We start from the raw sequence: 21,741 nt of genomic DNA, 5'->3' as shown, positions 1-21,741 counted from the left end.
GAGGCAGAGATGCTGAAAGTCCCTGGTTTTATGCCCTCTCTGGGCTTTGAACCTGAGTTTGTATTCTGACTGGTTGTCAGACTCCCATGGGGCCATGCAGGGGCAACTCTGTAGGCTGTGTTTTGAGTCCAGGTTTGGTTGAACATTGCTTCTTCTCAGGTGCCCTGTGGTGAGTTGAGTAAAGGGCTAATACTAATCATGCCTTAACCTCATCACCCTGGAGCTGAAGGGAGATCTTTGTTATGTAGAATAGACTGGTTCAGGCATTTTAATGGCCCATCAACAAAGTGGGGGCTATTAAGAGTGAGTCTGTTTTCTGCCTAAAAACATGTTTCTCCATTTCTTTTCCATGGAAATATAATATTCTGCCTTTTCAGTATTTCCTAGGATATTTCATTCTTCTAGGAGAGGGGTGGGTGCTAATTTCCTACAGTTGAAAACTGCATGAATTGTTTGCCATTGCCTTATGCATTAAAAACTACAGCAGCTTAGCCTATACACACTGTATTCAAACACCAAAAACACTTTGTATTTCGTTTCAGCTTCAGCTAGAACAAACAGCTGTTAGGAACGACACCACAAAGACACCTTGCATTCTGCAGACGATATGAAAAGCTATACTCTATGCCCATTCAGAGATATAAGAGAAGAAATCTCAAAACATAAGCATTCTTTGAAATCATGCACGCTGGATAAGGAAGATTTCTCCGCATGCGCAGTAGAGTAGTTTATATCTGCTTCTCCATGCCGCTTTCTTTCCCAGAAGGACACAGAAACATCCCTCGGCTGCCATTTAGCAGTCGATTGGAGTTTTGCAGTCTTCAGGTGAATTATATCACGTGAATTATATCACGTGGCTCTGAAAAAATACTAACAACAGTAGGACTTTTAAGTATTTTTCCCTGTTATAAGCGCCATCTTTCTGACGGGCAAGAGTCAGGTGGATGGCTTTCCTATCCTTTTTCCGGCCGCGGAAGTGACGCATCCATTTATTCTTAACGTCGCAGAAAGCCCGTCTTCTCTATGATTTCCCTCTTCCTTTCCGTTCCCTCCTCCCCATTTCTTTTTCCTTCGTCGAGACTGGAAATGGCTGCCGAGTGGTGAGAGTCGAACGGGAGGTGTCGCCCAGAAAGGGTGAGCCACGACTAGGCCGGGATCCGAATGGGCGGCTAAAGGTCGAGCCAGGGAGGGATACAGATCCCGGTTTTGTGTATTTTGTGGAGGGGAGGGGTTGGGTTCGACCGTTACACTTCCACGCGATGGTATCGACCTCGTTTCCTTCTCTTTCCTCCCTTCCCCTCCCCCCCCTCGCGTGTTGTGGCGCGCGAATCTCTCAGCGCGCGACGCAGCTTTCCCCTCCCACTTTTTGCCCCCCCTCCCTTTGGCTAAGAATTTCCCCCCCAATTTTCTCTCGCGCGAGCGCGCGGTGAGCTGATGTGGGGGGGGGGAAGGGAAGGAGAGGAGAAAAAAAGGAGACGCGGAAGAGCTTCGGTTGCTCTCCACGCCTTTGCCGAGGCCCGGTCAGCTGCCTTATCTCCTCTTCCCTCCCTCCCTCCGTCGTCTCCCCCCCACCCTCTTGTTTGGGCGCGGCCAAGGCAACCTGGGCGCCTTGCCGCCGCTCGCGGATATTTCGGCACTGCCAGGAGAGAGAGGGGGAAGAAAGTGGGGGGGGGGAGAGAAAGGGGGGGGGAAGCCGTCTTTTTCGGTGTTATTCTCAAATTGCGGGGCTTTCCGTGTTCTCAATTGCGGGGCGGCGGTCCCTGACCTGGTCGCCCTGTGGCTGCAGGCGGCTTACGTATCGGGAGAAGAGGCCGTGAAGGGGATTAAAAGCATAAAGCCATCGGCCGGGTTGGCTATTGAACTCCTATACTTTTTTTAAAAAACGATTCTCTGGTATGTTGTGCTGTTTCAAAACTTAAAAGAGTTCTTTTTGTACATTTCAAGGCTCGTGCCAAACGGCTGTTAAAACTGCGGCGTGTTTTATGTGTATGTATTTGTATTCAAGTACAGAACGTGTAAAAGTATCCATCTCTTGAATTTCTCTAAAGTGTAGTGGGGAATAATTGGCAAATAATTGGTTTTAATTTTAAGGTAAGAAAATTGAAAGTAAGAGGGCAGCCATACAGATTTTGAAAAGGCCGTTGTTATCTGGGGTTCTTGCTACTGTTTTCTCCCCCCCCCCATGCTTAAAATCCAATGCTGTCGATTATTCATAGGCATTCTGTTTTGAGATCGAGTGGCGCTATAAAAAACATTTGTGTGGATAGGATTAGAGTTTCCTTTAATCTTTAATTACTAAGAAACATTGGATTGGATTTAAACCTACAGGTTCATTTTCTTCAGTTAACTGAAGGAGATGCTTCCACCTCTCCTATCATACTAGGCCTACCCCCCCCCCCCAATATTACCCAAGGGAATTGGATTAAGTTGTGCAAGAGATAAAGTAAAGATAAAATTGTGCTATTGGGCTTTTCTTTTTAGTCTTTTTTAATAAAATGGAGACATGTGTTATAATCTATTTCGATTCAAATATAAATAAATAACTTATGTCTGCTAATAATAAAATTGGGGCTGCATGTTACCTTCTATTGGACAGGTATAAGCTGTTGTGGACAATATGGGTCGCTCTAATACTAGATCCCATTCCTCAAGATCAAAGTCTAGATCTCACTCCTCTTCAAGATCCAGATCCAGATCACATTCTAGAAAAAAACGTTACAGGTACTTATTTTTTATTTTATATGTTAACTCAACATAGTTGCTTGATTTTTACATGCTGATTTTTTTTAGAAAAACGTGAAAATACTGCTTAAAATTGCACACTTCTGGTTGCATTCAAATATCCTACTTGACTCACATTTCTTTCCATCCTTTTTTGTAAATCTCGGTCCATTCTTGTTGCCCTCCATTTTGTTAAAGTCTTTCCATTGACTCCAGGCTTCTGCTTGCTGTTAGTTTGCTTTTTCTAGTTTCATATCCTTCTACCTAGTGGTTTCAGATTAATTTCCCAGTTCTGTCTTTTCACTAAATGTTCGTGGCTCAAACTATATTTGTTCCATTTTCCTAAAACAGAGGTAGAAAGATTTGCTGCTTGTTGAACAAGCAGACAGAAGATAGTGGATTCTTCCCACAGTTTTTAAAAAAATATTTAACCCAGAATGTCTGTCAGGATTCTAAAAATATGTAGAGTGCTTTATGGTTAGTGAAGTTAGCAGTGAGAGCTGCTGTTGATTATGGAGGCAGCAGAGAAAAAAACAGTAATCAAATAAGTTGCAAATACACCTGGTGAATAGGGAGAGGAGGGAAGAGAGAGAGAAAGCCAAAGGTGCTTAAAACAATGGTACATATGAAATATCTAGGCAAAGGAAACAAAGTATAAAATAGTCTATTAATGTAGTAGATAGGGGGGGAGGAAAACAGCACAGAGTTTCTCTTTTGTTGAGAAAGATAGTTTCTTTCAAGTTGACTTTGACTCATCATGATGTTTAGCCAGTAGCCCTGGGAAGTCTTTAAACTTAGATGAAATCAGTCAGGAAGGAGGCAAGCCTTAATAAATGTATGCTCTCAACAAATAGGATAGTTTTACAATGTCTATAGATAATACTAGGGAAATAGTCATAGGTTTCTGTTAATTTATTGTTTCCATTACAACCTGTCAATAAAGATAAAATATTTCTATTTACAAATCTGGGCCAGGTGATATATTCTAGTGGCAATTCTTAATATCCTTGGACTTGCTGTTCCAAAGTATTTCTTGCCCTATAGTATTTTCCATATAAATTTTATATTCTTGTTTATAATATTAAATAATTTGCTATGGATCTTGAACAATGTAATGTGGTTTGTTTGTTTTTTGAAAAATTTGAAATTTGGACATACTAACATGCTTTTTATCTTAGTTCTAGGTCTCGGTCTAGAACATACTCACGGTCTCGCAGTAGAGATCGTGTTTATAATAGAGATTACCGCAGGGATTACAGAAATAATAGAGGAATGAGACGTCCTTATGGCTATAGAGGAAGAGGTAGAGGATATTACCCGGGAGGTGGAGGCAGATATCACCGTGGAGGTTATAGGCCTGTCTGGAATAGAAGGCATTCTCGAAGTCCAAGACGAGGCCGCTCACGTTCCAGGAGTCCAAAAAGACGTTCAGTCTCTTCTCAAAGATCTCGGAGCAGATCACGTAGATCCTACAAATCTTCTAGATCTCCAAGATCCTCTTCATCTCGGTCTTCATCTCCATATAGCAAATCTCCAGTCTCTTCCAAAAGACGTGGGTCATCAGAAAAACAGCTGAAGAAAACTGAAGCAGCTGCTTTGCAGGATAGCCCATTAAAAAGTAAATCCCAAGAAGAAGAGAAAAATACATTTGAACACGACCCTTCTGAGGCTTTAGATGATTTTAATAAATCAGCAGCAGCTTCAGCTGATATTTGGCCTGGCCTTTCTGCTTATGATAACAGTCCACGGTCACCTCATAGCCCTTCTGTTGCCTCTCCACCTAGTCAGAGTTCTTCATGCTCCGATGCTCACTTACTCAGCACAGCCCACTCAGCAAAAGACACCCCTCAGCATTCACATTCCATCCAGCATAGCCCTGAAAGATCTGGGTCTGGTTCCCTTGGAAATGGTTCCAGTCGTTATAGCCCTTCTCAGAATAGCCCATTACATCACATTCCTTCAAGGAGAAGCCCTGCAAAAGCAGTTACATCGCAGAATGCTACACGGGAAGAGACTCGCATGCGTTCCTTTTATCCAGAGGCTGGGGAGCAGGAAAGTGGAAAAGGAGGAAAGTTTCTGAAGAGGTGAGCAATGTAAACAATAATGGTGCTTAATATTTCTGTTATGTTGTTCAATAAAAAGTGTCTGCAAAGTTATTCAAATTAACATTTTGATTTTAGAAGGTAAACAATACTTGATGTCTATATTTCACTGAATCAGAAATGTAAATGTCTGTTTTTCTGGAATAGAATGAATTTGGGAATAGAATGAATTCATATGAAATCTGTAAATATTTAAAAGTGAAATGCTATTTCACTTTGAAAAAAATTGTTTTGAAAATATTTCTGTACTTCTAGCAAATATAATATAACTTTTCTAGTAAGCACTTACACATTAATATACATTAATACTTTGTTCAATAGTACAAAACAGAAGAATCCTTAGGAGAATTGTGTGAACTCCAGTGATTTGAGAACTGATTTTTTCAGCAAACATTGGAATATTATCTCAAATTCTGTCCAACTTCGGGAAGTTGCTTCTGGAAATTTTAATAGTGCTTCTGAAACAATATGTTCTGAAAGGGAAACAATGCCTCGGAGTTGGCCAGAATATTCCATTCCTAAATTGCCAAAGTTTGCATATTCAAACTTAATAAAAGAATCATTATTATGATTTACAGTAGTATGCCATAAACCATGCATAATTTATATTTGACTGTTAAATTTAACTGTGATTGCTTTGTAAGATCTATTTAAAATACTTTTCATTCATGAAGTTGACAATATTTATCTTACGTGTGAAACATAACATTAAGCTATAGTTATGCATAATTCTATCCCCCTGCCCAGCTACTAAATTAGTCAGAAAACAAGTTATACTTTTATTTATTTTTTTTAAAAAAACACCACCTATAATAGGTCATGGCAGCAGCAGGAAGGAGGACTGTCTTCTATTTGTGAACTTGTATATCTATCTGGTAGACCATCTGAGATAAAAGGCTGATCAGATGGACTTAGTCCTGTTCCACCAAGCTATTCTCATATTTTTATGAAATAGAATAGTGTTTTAGATACTGATTTGTATTGAAAGCTGCTTCTGTCTATACAGTTTAACTTCTCTATCAAAATTACAAAGTGCTTAGAAGTAATGGAATTTGTGCAAAAACAATGTTTAGATTTTGAAATAATTAACTTTTGAAAAGTTAATTTTAAAATTAATTAAAGTAAATTTAATTGCATTGGTTTTGGATTTTGCATTATTTTTCAATGAAAATAGATGTTATCTTCTTTGCTATTTACAGGTATACAGATGAAGAATCTAGGGTATACCTGCTTGATAGGAACAACACTAGAGAAAAAGATGCTCAGAAAGATAGAGGAGAAAAGGGGAGAACAGAGGGAGAGAGAGAATGGGAAGACCAGGAAGCTTTGGAATATTATATGGATAAAGAGCCTGGAAAACAAAAATTTAATTATTCAGAAGGGGAAGACACAGAAGAAACCGAAGATTATAGACAGTTCAGAAAGTCTGTTCTGGCAGATCAGGGTAAGAACTTTGCTGCATCTCACCGTAATGTTGAGGAAGAAGGCTCCAAATACAAGTCTAAAATCTCTATGAAGGCAAACAGAGAAAGTGAAGCATTTAGAGAAGATAAGGGCTATAAAGTTAAAGAGACAACTAGCTACATAATTGAAAGACCTATTTTAGTAAAAGATAAGCACAAGGAAGATGAGAAAGTCTCTGAAAGAATGATGAAGAAAGAGATACAATCACCTGAACAGGTAAAGTCTGAAAAACTCAAAGAACTCTTTGATTATAGTCCTCCTCTACACAAGAATCTGGATATGAGAGAGAAATCTGTCTTCAGAGAGGAGAGCCCACTTAGAATCAAAATGATAGCCAGTGACTCCCATCGACCTGAAGTTAAACTTAAAATGGCACCTGTGCCACTTGATGATTCAAACAGGTAATTATCCCTAATTTTAATCGCTTCTCATATCCATAGAAGAGCTCATTTTTCATAAACCTTATTTTCCTTTTTTTGGTTTTGTTTTTATTACTCATCTTAGACCTGCTTCCTTGACTAAAGACAGGCTGCTCGCTAGTACACTTGTCCATTCAGTCAAGAAGGAGCAAGAATTCCGATCCATCTTTGACCACATTAAGCTTCCACAAGCCAGCAAAAGCACATCGGAGTCATTTATTCAGCACATTGTGTCCTTAGTCCATCATGTAAAAGGTACGTCTTGAGTTTACCGTATGAGACAAGTATCACATGATGTTAAGAGAAGAATAGTGGTATTAATTTTGGATTTTTAAATTCAATTCTTTTTTATTCATCTTGATTTTTTTATACATGCTTTCCTGTTAAATAGCATTCTAGAAAATTTTTTAAGTATTAGATAGCTTTATAGGAAATTATTATAGGAATAATATAATGTTACTTGATCCTTTTCTTCTATAGATTGAGAAAGAAGAGCTATAGGAAATATGTAAGCAGAAGAAGATTATGCAGAAAGGGGATTTTTATAGTGTAGAAAAAAGAATGGGATTTTATAGGGTGGAAAGAGAAAGCAAAGATGATTTCAAAGGACCAGATCACGTAGATGGGAAATAAGAGGGAAAAAGAATAATATAAGAGATAAAAGATTCTACTCTGTGGTGATCCAATAGTAAAGAAATGAATGTGTGAAGAATTAGACATGAACTAAACATAAAACTAAAATAGTAGTGACGTGGCCTTTTTGAGCCAATAGAAATTATGAAGTTTACCAAGAGAATTGTGCATCTATAACATAAGCTGTTATGCTGCAGGTATGTGTATGTTTGTATATAGAAAACTTCTGCTGCAATATGTATTATTGAATATGTATTAGCTACAGTATAGAATAATGAACAAATAATTGATCTTAGTGCTAAATTGTACAGTGTCAAATTAACACTTGCATTTTATGTTATGATACTGTCAAATTGCATAGTACTGTATGTTAATTAAATAACTGCAGTGATACTGGGAAAAGTTTGGATTTCACCTAGTTATGCTTCAAAATACGATGGCTTGGGAATACAAAACTAACAGCAGCACACAAATCCAGGGGACAAGTAGTGTGACACTCATTTGCAAATAATGCTCTTTTGGTAGTGCCAAATGAATGAAACTATTTAAATAAAACAATCATTTTGCTTTCATGAAAGCTTTAATGGGAAACATATACTTAAAAGATAAGATGCAATTTTGGAATTCCAAAAATTGCTAATAGACTACTTACCGGATCATCACACATAATAAAGATAGAATGGTAATTAGGCAAATATCAATACAAGGTTTTGACTAATTTCAAGTACAGCAGTGGCATCTTGGTCTTTGTAAAGAGGCATTTTAATTTTTCTTTTACAGTACAATGAGCTAATCTTTGCATTTCAGTTTATGTGTATGTCATTTGATTCAAAGAAATATGTATCTTAAGTGTTATTTATTTACATTGCCAGGAATGTACACTCTAATTCAAGAAAATATGCACTGAAATGAAACTAGTTCATTTGTAAAAAAAATTCTTAAATGTATTCCTTCTGTGGAAGCTAAAATGTTGCAGTTTGATTATCAAATCCAAGAGTTCCCTTAAAATTTAACAGAACAAGCTAAAACTTAGATAATTGTGTAGAAAGCAGTGTGTTTGCATATCATAAGACTTTCCTAGCCTAGTACTCTACATTTATTTTGAGAGTTAAGTCTTAACTTTACTGGAGGATAGGCATTGGTGGAAAAAGCTGACTTTGTGTTATATGTAAAAATAGGAACAAACTGCTAGACTAAAACTGGAAGCCTTTAGTTTTGATTGCAAATACAGAAGGTAGTGGAAAGCACTGGAGAACTTGTCTACAGCATGCCAGTTTGTAAATTAACATGACCTTACAGAGTCACTAATTCCTCTGTTACATATTAGGGGGTTGAAAGAACATTATTTCCAGGAGTAATTGGAAGCATATAATTATATACCTAAAGTATAGCAAAATGCATTGTATACACATATGTACACTGATTTTCAATTATACAAATTGCTTGATTTCCCTTGAATAGGCAAGAGAGTAAACATGCATATGTGCCTTAGGTTGGACTGTTTGCCTACCTTTCTCAATGTTAGCTTCATTTACTGTGATTCTACCACCCCAAAATCTTTTATATAAATTACTATCTGAACCTGGAACTGTGTGATGGAAATTGAATGCTGCCTTGTTACATTATTTCCCTTATTGTAGCATTCCAGTGCAGAAACTATTACATTTGAGTAATGCTGGAGTACTGTAGGGAAGTCATCATAGTTGAACATAATGCAAGAAATCCAATTTAAACAGATGCTATATTTATTTACCTTCATTAATTATATTTGATAATTTGAACACTCATCTTGAAATTGGATTATGCCATTCAATTTTGCATAGGTAACAATACCATCTATTTTATATTGCTCATACTGATGGAGTAGTTAACATCAAGTAAAGAGAAATCCTGAAAATGTGTATGAAGAATGGTCAAATTTACTGATGAAAAGCCCAACAGTCCTGTAATTCTTTTTTCCAAAGTTATAGTCTTTGAAAAGAAAACATTTTCTTTTCAAAGATGTCATAATATATTTTACTGTTCTGACTTTAAAGCTATTACTTGTTTAATAAAGGATCAGTAGGCAATTGTTTTTTTACTTATTTACAATTTAAAAAATTCCTGGCTTATTAGAAAACTTCTGTATAACAAATACACAATTTTGTATCCAGATTTTGCCACTGTTGGCAGGAGCATTTCTTGTAAAGCTTCATGTTTAGAAGCTGTGAAAAACTCTGGATGATTTACAATGTTTTAGAACTACATACAAAATTTTAGACACCTCTCCCTCAGATACATTTGCCTAGAAAATGTAGAAAGCTAACTGCTTTACATTCCTCCCAAAAAAATCTGTATTTTCATATTTTATTAAGAGTTAAAAAGACTTATATGAGTTTATAAAATCCTGTAAGTATGCTTGCCAAAGAGATCATTTAAGTTGAATGTTTTCAGTTAGTATATCAAATATTTACACATACCTTGTTGTTTTAACTACTGGTCTTTGGCCAGTTTATTAATATGTCTCAATCCCAGTTTGCTCCCCAAGGTTATTTAAATTTTTCTGCACACAGTAAAAAGGATCTGTGGATCACATTTTGGTAAAAATGTAGTAGTAATTTTACATTATTGGTGCAATGCAGCTAGTCTGAACAGCTCTTTTCTTACATAGAGCTGAAAATGCCCAGTGATATTTTCTTTTTCATTGCAACTAGGTCCTGGAATATGTTTTGAAATGGCAAAATCCATATTACAAAAGTAAAATAGCTGTTGAAAGATAACAGATGCACAAACAGGCAAAGTTGAACTTCTATCTTCCTGGCAAAAATGGCACAAAAACTGAATTGCTAGCTCAAATTCCTGTGTTTGATGGAATTATGATTGAGGCACTACCCTTGTAGTGGCCGTGTCAAGTTTTAATGATTGGTTTTGAGAGATGTGCTGGATGTTGGGCGGTAAGTTGATACAGATGTACATTGACCTGTTAAGCAGATAGTTTACTTTATTTGTAACATTTCATAGTCCTTTCTAATTTACACATATACTATTTTACATTTAAACACATCTGTTGAACTGGTCTTTCAGAATGTAGCGTGTGTGTGTGTGTTATCAATTTATTGGTCTTGGTTAAAAGACAAGAATCTTAAATCCTGTCAAGTTTGCCAGAATGCCAGATGTTAAAATCTAAAAGTGTTACCTTGGTGTTAATGTAAAAAAAAATTGTGATCTTTAAAAGAAAATGATATGTGAAACTTCATTTTATGTATGCCTTTTGGAGAATAAATCCAGCTGAGTTCAAGAGGATTTATTCTCACAGCAGTATGCATAGGATGACATTATTTTAAAATTGCAACGTATGACCATGCTCCTTCTAATACTGCAATATTTCTCTCATAATGTATTTGGCTCCTGTGGATAAACAAGATGTGCACTATAAACTTTGACTGCTTTTTAAATAAATAAATAAAAAGAACATTCAGTTTATAATGGCATAAAGAGTACAGATGTGTAAAGAATTTCTATACATGATTGCTACAAACAGATGGGACAAATGTCTGTTGCTTACATTGTGAAGTCTCTGGCTCTTCTGCATTCTCATTTGATATATTATGTTGATATATTTTGGTTAATTAGTACTTATTCTCTGAAATTCTACAGAACAGTATTTCAAATCAGCTGCAATGACCCTAAGTGAGAGATTCACTGCTTATCAGAAGGCTACTGAAGAACATAGCACCCGGCAAAAGAGTCCTGAAATACACAGGTAAAGCATTGTGTTATTGTTTAGTGTAAATGTTACTCACTTTTCAAATGATGCTTACATTTATAAAAAGCATCATGTCTCTTGAATATAGAACTTGAATAGGACAGAAGTTCCTGAGTAAAACTGCTATATCTGTTGTGAGATTTTATAATAAGGTAAGTACGATGTATATTCATGAGTTCTGTTTTTCATTCCATTTAAATGGAAATCCATTTAAAATTGAAGGAAGTAATAAATTATCTCTGGGATTTAAAGAATTGTTGAGTGCATTTTTTTAACGTAAAAGATTAAACTCTGAAAAAAATGCTCATGTATTCGCATACAAAGAATATTATGTATTGTATGGTTTTTCAATACTGTAGTTGGATTCTTGAATTGTGTGCGGGTTGATTTGTTTATATACATGCATGGCATTTTTAGAGGAGCATATGTAATGGTCGAGTTTTAGTCACTCCTTTTTGTGTTTTCAGTTTTCCATTTGGCAATTCTGGATGTAAACATAATAATAACTTTTGACAATCTTGCATTTAGAAGGATTGACATCTCTCCAAGTGCCCTGAGGAAGCATACCCGTTTATCAGGAGAAGAAAGAACCTTTAAAGAAGAAACTCAGAAAGTAGGTTCTAAATTAATACTTTTTTTTTTCAGTAAAAGGATCCTATATAGTCCAGATCTAAATATCTATCCTAAAACTTTTATCTTAGAATTGCATTTATAGCTTACTATCCTAAGTAATACTAGGATGACCTATTTATCATCTTTTAAGGATAGTTCAGTTTTGTGCATCTTGAATTATGAGACATGAACATGAAAAGATAATTATATTCAATGTTCTTACAAAATAAAGGTCATTGCTTTCTAACATTATTTTATGGAATAACTGAATTAAACAAGGCTATTGTAGTAATAACAATAAGAAATTATGCTGACATTTCATTCCCATGAAACATTTGAAAGTGTTTTTTGTTTCATTTTTTAGATATTTTTTTTAATCAAATGTATTTACAGTCTAATATAGGGAACTTTTAATTCTATGCAAAACAATCATGTTCTATATATAAAAATATTGTTTGGAGGTTTTCTTTTGAATCAAGTCTCATTTCCGGTGACTACATGAACAAGTCCCTGCAGTTTTCTTGGAAGTGCCATCTTCCTAAGACTGACTGTCCCAAAGTCATTCAGATGGATTTTGTGCGTAAAACAGTACTAAAACCCATAGTGTTTTGACTTCTAATCCAGCATCTTTAACCCCTCTACTTTATATTGACTTCTATGTAAAATACTTTTGCTATAAGCAAAATTTACAAAATGTTTAGTGGAGTTTTCAAGAAAGTATGCATAAAGGCTATAAACACAAGAAATTCATGTACTCCAACATTTGTAGTTGTAAAATATTTCAATGAAATGGTTTTGATCTAGGGTGATAAAAAATTAAAGTGCGATTCTGCTGATCTTCGACATGACATCGATCGTCGTAGAAAAGAACGAAGTAAAGAACGAGGAGACTCTAAAGGTTCCAGGGAATCCAGTGGGTCAAGAAAGCAAGAGAAAGTTCCAAAAGATTACAAGGATTATAAAACTTTCAAAGATGATAGGTAAAAAAGCATTATTTTGTAATTAATGTTCTAGTTAAATGTCTAATTATGTAATTGTAAGCTTAATTGCTTTCAGTTTTCCCTTTACAATGGCACATCTAAATGTAAACAATTAAAATTATTTGTTTTACAGCAAAAATGTATTTGTCTTTTACACGGCTTATGGTGGATGAGGACAAAAACTTTGGAATAGCAAGCTAACTGAAAAAAAATGACAAATTAATCTGTCCTATTATCCAGGCTACATCAGGAGTTGGACTTCAATGCAGTGCATTTCTGTAAACAGTTTGTGTAAGAACTTTGGTTCGTTATGCTTGATTCCGCACTTTTTCAACTCATAACACCCAGATTATGAGAATTTTACTGAAATTTAAATTTAACTTGGGGAATGGGAGGGTTGGTAAGAGGATTTTCTTTTTCTCAAAACTTGTAATATGAAATTATACTGGTTAGTAGTTTAGGAGCAACGTAATTCTATGTACAATACTTGCTGCAGTGATAATACTGGAAATAACTTTCATGCTTTTGAATTTGGTATTAATATTAGAAATCTATGGTAAACTCAAAGCCAAATGTATTTCCTATGAGAATATTGAATATGAATGTTTTATGTCCTGCTCATTTGTATACAGTATATATTAATATTATTAAATCACTGATTTACTTGTACTTTCTATTTACTTCTCCTCAACTGATGTCCACATGGTTGTCAGTTACTGATTAGTTCTTGTGGCAATATAATGTAGTTAAAATATAATATCAATTTTATTGATATTTTACTGTAAGGGTAAGGTGTTAAAATAGATGGAACTAGGCAAAAGCTAGAAACTTTACCTTTAGTCATTTTTCCCTCCATTCTGCGTTTGTGTTAAAGCGTGCATTTAAATGTAGCTTTTTCTGGCTAATTAGCTATTTTTTATTAATAACATGCTAATGAGCCATAGTTGTTAAAATTATAGATGGAAGCTGGATGGAATAATAATGTTCCATGTTAGCTTCAAAACAAGAACAGAGAATAACTTCTAAGAATACACAAAATACATCCAGTACGTAGGGCACAACAGCAAATAGTATGGTTTCTTATTTTTCAGTAAGCAAAAAAGAGAACAAGACCATTCTCGATCTTCCTCAACTTCCTCCCCATCTTCCTCATCCAGTTCCCGAGAAGAAAAGGACTGCAAGAAAGAAAGGGATGAAGAACTTAAACCCCATCACGAGCAGAAAGAATATCCAGGTTTTACAGGAGTTGGAAGACCTAGAGGCACATTTGTAAGTTTCTTCTCTGCAGTTATTTTTAACCGTAGTTTATAACCATTGAATTAAAATACCCAGTGTACATTTGAACCACATAGGAATGCAATTAGAAATAGCCACGTTGGACAGTAACTTGCAGCAAGGTGTATTTATATTAATTATAGGAAAATAATACATTAGTTTGGCATAAAGTGAAAAATATGCAAGAGCATCTTATTGTACCTATATTATTATGCTACCTAGATAAATTGTTCCTTTAAATATTCACAAACATTTTGTGGGTTTAAAACCAAAGCATCATTAATTATCTAATTCTATTCTCTGTTCTTTCTGATTTCTTGCATTTATTTGTAATATTTTATTCATAGGCATTTTCTCTGATTTGTTCCTCAGATTTGACACGTTGATTTCCTTCTTTTTTAAAATATTAAATCTGTGCATTGGGAGTTCGCCAATAGTATTACCTTATATCATCATAGAACAGAACAGCTAGTGGAAAATGCAATTTACTGAAATTAGGTGACACAGTTGTTGAAAACTGCTACATGAAATTTTATACACATTTTTAGTTAATTAGAAACACATGTTAATGATTAGAATCAACATAGCTATTAAATGTCTATCAACATTGCATTTAAAATAATTGAACTAATATTGTTATCTAAACTAATTATTTTTCTCATATAGTTTCTTAGAAAGTCTTGACAATGTTAATTAAATATACTCGACCTTTTGGGTTCTTTTTTCCCTTTTTGTTTTTTCTGTTGACCAGACTTTGTATTATTATATATTATACATTGTGACTTATGACTCCACAGTAACTCCCAAAGCGTGACCTTCATTTCCTTCATTTTTCCAACCTTTTGTCTGTATTGTAGGAAAATTGGAGGGGCTGACAAACATTGCAAAATTGGTAAAGCATTTAATCCTGCAGTGGGGATGTCCCCACGTGGTCTTCCCTTTAGCCTTCCCTAGCTGTTAGAGAAAAAGGAAATGCTATTTTCAGATTCTATGTTTTCTCTATTGCCTTTCCCAGTTTTGGCACTCTGAATTTAACAATGCTGACATTCTAGGAGGTGACATATATTTAGAGGATGGCCATAGTGAGAAAGGCTTCCCTAGTGCAATTGAATGCTGAGACCTGAAAGTTTTTCCAGCTGCAGTCAGCAATTTGGGGAAAGTGTGAAGTGAAAAGGAATTACTGGAAATCACTTCTCTTCAACCAGAAAAAAAATGGCCTCTATATCTGTGTGAGGAAGCTGTTGCTATATTTGGTTATTAACTATCTTGCACTCAAAACCAGTTTTTAAAATCTGGATTTTTCAATAAATGCTGCACATAAACGTTATTGTGCAGTGCTGAACCTTTATGTTAAAGGAGGTGTAAATAGCTTTATTTTAATTTTGAAATATCTTCATTTTATGCTGTGTTAACAGGATTTTAGTTAATGCAATAATAATTTATTGCTATGTGTAAATGAATTAAATATATTTATTATTTAAATACATACATGCTTTGGTTAATCAGTTTCGAATTAGAGGCAGAGGAAGAGCCAGAGGCGTGTTTGCTGGAACAAATACTGGTCCTAGCAATTCAAACACTACTTTTCAAAAGAGGCCAAAAGAGGAAGAATGGGATCCTGAATATACTCCAAAAAGCAAGAAATACTTCTTGGTGGGTGTCATACTATATGCATGCATCTTTTCTAAAGTCTTATTTTGTAGCAGCAATATCTAAAACTTTCTGTAATTTCAAGAATCTTTATTGAGTCCTCTGACAGTAAACATCAGTATTTGTATTTGCTTTTACATCCATTTACTTAGTCTAATGTACGGGTGTCAAACTTGCTGTGTCACATTGCTGTCATGTGACGTTTTGCGATGTTTGCCCCATTTGTGGAGCTGGGGTGGGCGTGGCCTGCCCATGATGCATCCAGCCTGTGGGCCTCCAGTTTGACTCCCCTGGTCTAATGAAAGAAGTTCTTTTGCCATCTCTAGCTAGTCAATTGGCAAGAGGAGAGAAAAGATCTAGACTGTGCAGACTACAGCATGCAATTATAGATTTTGTTCAATGGATTGCCTTCCGTTATTTGTAAGTGAAGATCTAGGCCTTCCTTAAAGCCAAGGAAAAGCCAAAGGAAAAGCCAGATAGTATAATAATATCTGTGTTGCTTGGAGTTGGCTGACATAATGCTATCCTGTAACTTTGGGTAATGGTGTTTATGGTCATAAAATAAAAGTAATTATTAAATAATGATGTGGCGTGCTTAACTGCTTTTCAAAGATAATTTCTAATGGTTTTTTTTTTTTTTGCTGTGTAAATTTTCTTCATTTTCACTTCCTGTATTTTCCTTTTCATGAGTAACTAATACTTCTCAGTGAATAGCAGGTGTGCACAAAAGCATTCTTCTCGGGTGATACAATATTTTCTGTTGCTCTAATGTTTATTAAAACTAATTGTGTTTATTTAGAAAAAACAGGATTTTGATCAGCTTGACGTTTCACCTGCTGGAGGCACTGTTACGGAGGATGAACATTAAAAAAAATTCTGATACTTTGTATTTATTTTGTTAAAGACAGATTTAAGACCTTCAGAAAATAAAATCCAAGTCACAAATTAATATTTAGAAAAGATAATAATACCTATTATCTCTCTTCTGTGTTCTACTCCTAACCAGGTATAGATTTCTTGGGTTGGATAGAAGTGAGGTGATTCTTCTTGGATCAATCAGCCATGTCCTCCTCCATGATACTTATTCTGTTTCATGTCTGGTTTATATTTTTCAGCTGATGTTACATGGTTGCAGAATGTATTTGATTGTTATCAATTTGGGTAGTAGGTTCTATTGGGGAAATTGTTTTTAACACTGTTGTACTTTTTAAAATTATTTGAGATTCTGCCATCTTGTTTATTTATTATTTATTTAATATGCTGCCTGTGTCACTATCCAAACTGACTCCATTTCTTCTAGTATCTTCGTTTCTTCCAGTACTTCACTCTTTGTACATGTTATATTTTGGATAAAATAAACCAGCAGCAATTATTTATATTTGCATATGAGGGAATTAAATTGTAGGGATATATAGGATTTTGCCCCCTCTTTTTACCATCTCATCTAATAAAGAATCCTGAGTAACTTTAAAATTACTGTTAATTTGGTTGGCTGTAATTGAAAGAGCCAGTTTAGTGTAGTTGTTAGTGCATCAAATCAGAAGACTGAATTCTAGTCCTGCCTTAGGCACAAAGCCATCTGGGTGATATTGGGCTAGTTACTTTCTCTTAGCCCTAGCAAGGAAGCAAAGGCAAATTACTTGGGGACAGGGGAAATCTTGCAAAAAAAAATCTGCAGGGACTTGTCCAGACAGTCTCTGAGAATCAAACATGATTGAACAGATTAAAAATAATAATTTGTTATTCATTTTTTTCTGTAATTTAAAAAACAAATGTTTCTAAAAATTTGTTTTTCAGTGGACCTATCTTATTTTTTTGCACTCCATAAACTAAAAACCAGATAGTTAAGGCACAGAACATAACATAGAATATGTAATAAAACTTAAAATATACCGTGTTTCCCCGAAAATACGACATGTCCTCATAATACAGCCATGCCACATTTTTCTGGTGGGCAAAAATATAAGCTCCCCCCCACATATAAGCCCCCTGGACAACCCCCCACCTCCGGCCAGGAAGAGCGCCGCTCACCAACCTAGCAGTATCCCGAAGGTGCCAAGCCGCGGGAACCTGGGGGGAGGCAAAGGTGATTGCATTGCTTGGTCCCTTCGGGATACCGCTAGGTTGGTGAGCAGCGCTGTGCCCAGCTGAAGAGGGGGATTGCCAGGTGGCTGCTCTCTTGCGAGCGGGCTCCCAAAGAGCCGGGCACAGCCTAATGGGTGAATGGCTGTGTTGCGCTGTTGCAGCAACGCAACACAACAGCCATGAAGTGACCACGCTCACAAACAGCCACCCGGCAAATCCCCTTTGCAGCGGGGCACAGTGCCATTCACTGACCTAGGGGTATCGCCAAGCCGTGTGAGCACCTGTTTGCCACGCCTGGCTCCCACGGTTTTGCGCCTTCCAAATGCCAATTAATGGCGCTCTGCACGGCTGGAGAGGGGGGTTGCGTGAGCGGCTGTTCCGCTCTTACCCGCCTCCCAGCCTCACGATACATGGCCCAGCTCTCATTACGGAGCCAGGGCACCTCCACCACCATCCCAGCCTGGCTTTTTCCGCGGCTTCCAACCCGAGTCTTTTAGCAGTGGCTGCTCTGGGCGCACGCTCTATGGTTGTGGGCCAGCTGCCTGCAGAAGCCAGGCTGGGATAGCGGCAGCGGAGGTGCCCTGACTCCGTAATGAGAACTGGGCCATGCATTGGGAGGTGGGTGAGCGAGAGCGGAACAGCCGCTCGCGTAACCTCCCTCTCCAGCCATGCAGAGCGCCATTCACTGGCATTTGGAAGGGGCCAAGCTGCGGGAGCCGGTCAGCAGCGAACTTGGCGATACCCCTAGGTCAGTGAATGTGCCCGGCTGCAAAGGGGGTTTGCCAGGTGGCTGCTCGTGAGCGTGGTCGCTTCATGGCTGTTGTGTTGCGCTGCTGCAACAGCGCAACACAGCAATTCACCCATGAGGCTGTGCCTGGCTCTTTGGGAGCCTGCTCACCAGAGAGCAGCTGCCCAGCAACCCCAAAACAATAAACCCCCCATAATAAAGTCCAAGCCATATTTTGTAGGTAAAAAGAAAATATGACCCTGTTGTATTTTCGGGGAAACACGGTAATATTAACTCGTTGTTAGAAATGTATATAAAGAAAGACTAATAACCTAGATTTGTTGCTCTTAAAGTCATGGGCATAAAGTCGTCAGTTTCCCAGTAGTGGATAGGTTGAACTGTCATGAAATAATAGGTGTCTAAAAAACTTTAATACAGCTAGCAAGCATACAAAAAGAGAAAGAAATAGAAAAAATTGGGAGTGTGTGCAGAGAGTTGGGAGCTAGAGCAACTTAGTGAAACCTAGGGTAATTCAACTAAATTGAATGTACTTTGTCAAACTGGTCCTTGGGGATGTTTGATGACATTGCTTGACTTGGCAGAGAGCATGACACCAACTGGAAAATTCCAGGGGCTATATGCCTTGCTCTCCATGTTTCCCAGAGTTTAGATCTTTGTTTAGAATTTTGAATATAGACAGGGCAAGTTTTATGTTTTTGTATCTTTCCAAATTACCGATTCATTTTAAAAAGAAGTAACTCTTTAGCTCAGGGGTAGAGCATGTGTATTATATATATTTCTGAACTAACTTCAGGGCATGTTGGGGAGATGTGTTCCTGTACTTGGAATCCTTGATTAACCAAATGTAATGTTTTAGAATAGCTTGACTAGTGATTGAACTTGGTATATATGTTATCTTTTTATTTTTCAGAATAGTAAGGTCAAAAAATTCAACTACAGTAATTATTTAAATTGATGATAAATAAAACTGTTCTTAGTGCTCCTTGGGTTCTACATTTTCTTTAACTGGATTCCATTTACTCTAGCATGATGACAGAGATGATGGTGTTGATTACTGGGCTAAAAGAGGAAGAGGACGTGGTACTTTTCAGCGTGGCAGAGGAAGATTCAACTTCAAAAAATCAGGTAGCAGTCCAAAATGGACGCATGATAAATACCAAGGTGATGGGCTTGTAGAAGATGAAGAAGAAACAATGGAAACCGAAGACAAGGAGAGACGTAAAGAAGAAAAGGTATGTATTGTGCTGTATCAGTTAGGTTTTTGTTTTTGTATTGTTGTATTTTAAATAGGTTAAAATATTGTACCATAATTGTACACATGTTTAATTTTTTTTACACAGGAATAATAACTCGGAAGATCAGTTGCAGCTGAAAAAACTATTTGCTATCTGCGCAGCATTTTTAATATGACTTGTCAAATGAATGTAAGCATTTTACTTAAATCTTACTGTTGGAGAGTAGTTTAGTTTTGTTTCTGTTTTAATTCTTTTGTAATCTCACTAGTAATTGTTGAAGATAATACAAAGCAAGTAGTAAAGGTATGATGCTATTTGTCATGATCAACTTTTTGAAATGTTTACTGTTATACACAGTGTAACTTTGTTTTGTCCAAAAGATCTGATTTTAAACAGAGTTGTACTTCATTATCCCCTCCACAGCTATGTTTCGTTATTGAATAAAATTTACCGTAGGTCTGCGCATTTAGATATTGAGACAGCATTTTAAAATAAATATGTACTAAATCTTGGAGCTAATAATTTCCTGGAGCTTTTTGTTTGTGTGGCTTATATTTAAATTGCAAAATTGTATAATCTGGAGTGGGAGGTTTATATTTTGTTTAATTCAGCCACCAAGTAATTGTGGCAGCATGTAAACAGCACTGCAAGATTAAAAGTTTGCCATGAATTTTCACAAGGCTTGTTTTTGGATAGGTTTGAGAATTAGAGTATCCAAGTAAAATGAGTGTAAGTAGGAAGTTATAGAAGTACTTTGGGGATCTTATTAATTTTCTCATACATTCACATTTCTAGAAAACGATGGGCGTTCTCTTCTGAACAGATCTAGATCTGACAAGTAGAGCTGTAGCTTAACAGGTGCTACGTTTCTCCGTCCACATAATCTTACTTCTAATGGGGAAATGCTTCAACTATTTGTGTAACAGCACTAAAAGTAGTTTGATCTTCTGCATATTCTATTCTTGTGAGAAGACCTATCCTACATTCCAAACGTTTAGGCGTACAACAGAAAGGTAAATTGTAGTGAAAGTTACCTTTAACACAAGCATGCTTTGAGTGTATTGTTTCAGTGTTTATATGCCTAATAGACATAGTCTTATGTAAAACACAGGATGCAATTCATTTATAAAATTTAAACTGTATATAATGAATGTGAAATGGACTTGTTATGCAAGAGCATTAGATGAAGTTTCATTGGCATCTGGTGAAAAATATTGGCCACAAATTTACGCCAAGATTCAGCTATTATTGCATCAACGTTTTCCCCAATTTGTAAAATAATATTTCTGTGGGTTTTCTTTAGCAAAATAACCTAAACTATGGGATATCTCAGTCGTGTTTTCAGTCCTTGGTGGAATAAAGATGTGAAAATTTAAAAGGAAATGATCTTGTTATTACAGTTGAATATTACAGAAGCTTTATATATCTACTATACCCGAAATCATGAACTAAACGAATGAACTAGATCAAAACCAGAATCATGAACTAGAAATTTAAAAAATTACAATTTAATCTTTTTTTCCAATCACATGTATTTTAAACTTTTGTTGAAGTCTTGAAATACAAAATTGAATAATTCCTGTACTTATGGTGCCATTTGGATGACCTGTAAGAAACAAGTTAATTTACACTAAATCAGACTTGCCCTTTTAGCTTACTAACATCTACCATTTCAGCCACCAGGTTTTCAAGCCACTTGAAGCAGAATTTTTATCAAGCCTTTCTATCAGATATTAAGTACCAGTTACAAGTTGAGTCTTCCCTTATTATTACAGTTTGAAGTACACTTAAATTGATAATTATAATATCTACATCAAAATGGATCTATTATGACAGATTAGTAGCCTTGCCACCGTAATGGCCACATGAAATCACAAATGAAAAAAGATTGCAAATTAGACAGGGCTAACTAATTGGACTGCAATGGTACTTGAAGCATCAAAATATCTATCACTTCCTTGGTGCCCAATGGAGTTTCTGCCCCACCTCGGTTGGAGGGATGAGTTGGTGTGTGGATATATATTTATAGAGCTCAATGTGTAGCATTTATTTGCAGCAATACTTTTCGGTCT

General features: G+C 36.2%; 1 protein-coding gene across 8 annotated transcripts; it reads left to right on the top strand.

Moving 5' to 3' along the window:
- The first annotated feature begins 996 nt into the window (after positions 1–996).
- Positions 997–21,052, top strand: BCLAF1 (BCL2 associated transcription factor 1). Of its 8 annotated transcripts, none has more exons than XM_081943810.1 (12): positions 997–1,134; positions 2,597–2,721; positions 3,900–4,805; positions 6,023–6,688; positions 6,792–6,961; positions 10,976–11,081; positions 11,616–11,697; positions 12,501–12,676; positions 13,768–13,945; positions 15,458–15,604; positions 19,460–19,666; positions 19,775–21,052. In XM_081943810.1, exons 2-12 carry the CDS (start codon positions 2,618–2,620, stop codon positions 19,778–19,780), a joined length of 2,748 nt encoding a protein of 915 aa, XP_081799936.1. In that variant the 5' UTR covers positions 997–1,134; positions 2,597–2,617; the 3' UTR covers positions 19,781–21,052. The 8 variants fall into 8 exon arrangements, 6 of the variants coding, with proteins under 6 accessions (XP_081799936.1, XP_081799937.1, XP_081799935.1 ...); XM_081943811.1 differs by having other exon boundaries at positions 11,613–11,697; positions 13,834–13,945; XM_081943809.1 differs by having other exon boundaries at positions 11,613–11,697.
- The last annotated feature ends 689 nt before the right edge of the window (positions 21,053–21,741 follow it).

The sequence above is a fragment of the Natrix helvetica genome, assembly GCF_964273705.1.
Source record: "Natrix helvetica genome assembly, chromosome: 2".
NCBI lineage: Eukaryota > Metazoa > Chordata > Lepidosauria > Squamata > Natricidae > Natrix > Natrix helvetica.
This window is presented reverse-complemented; position numbering and strand designations above follow the sequence as displayed.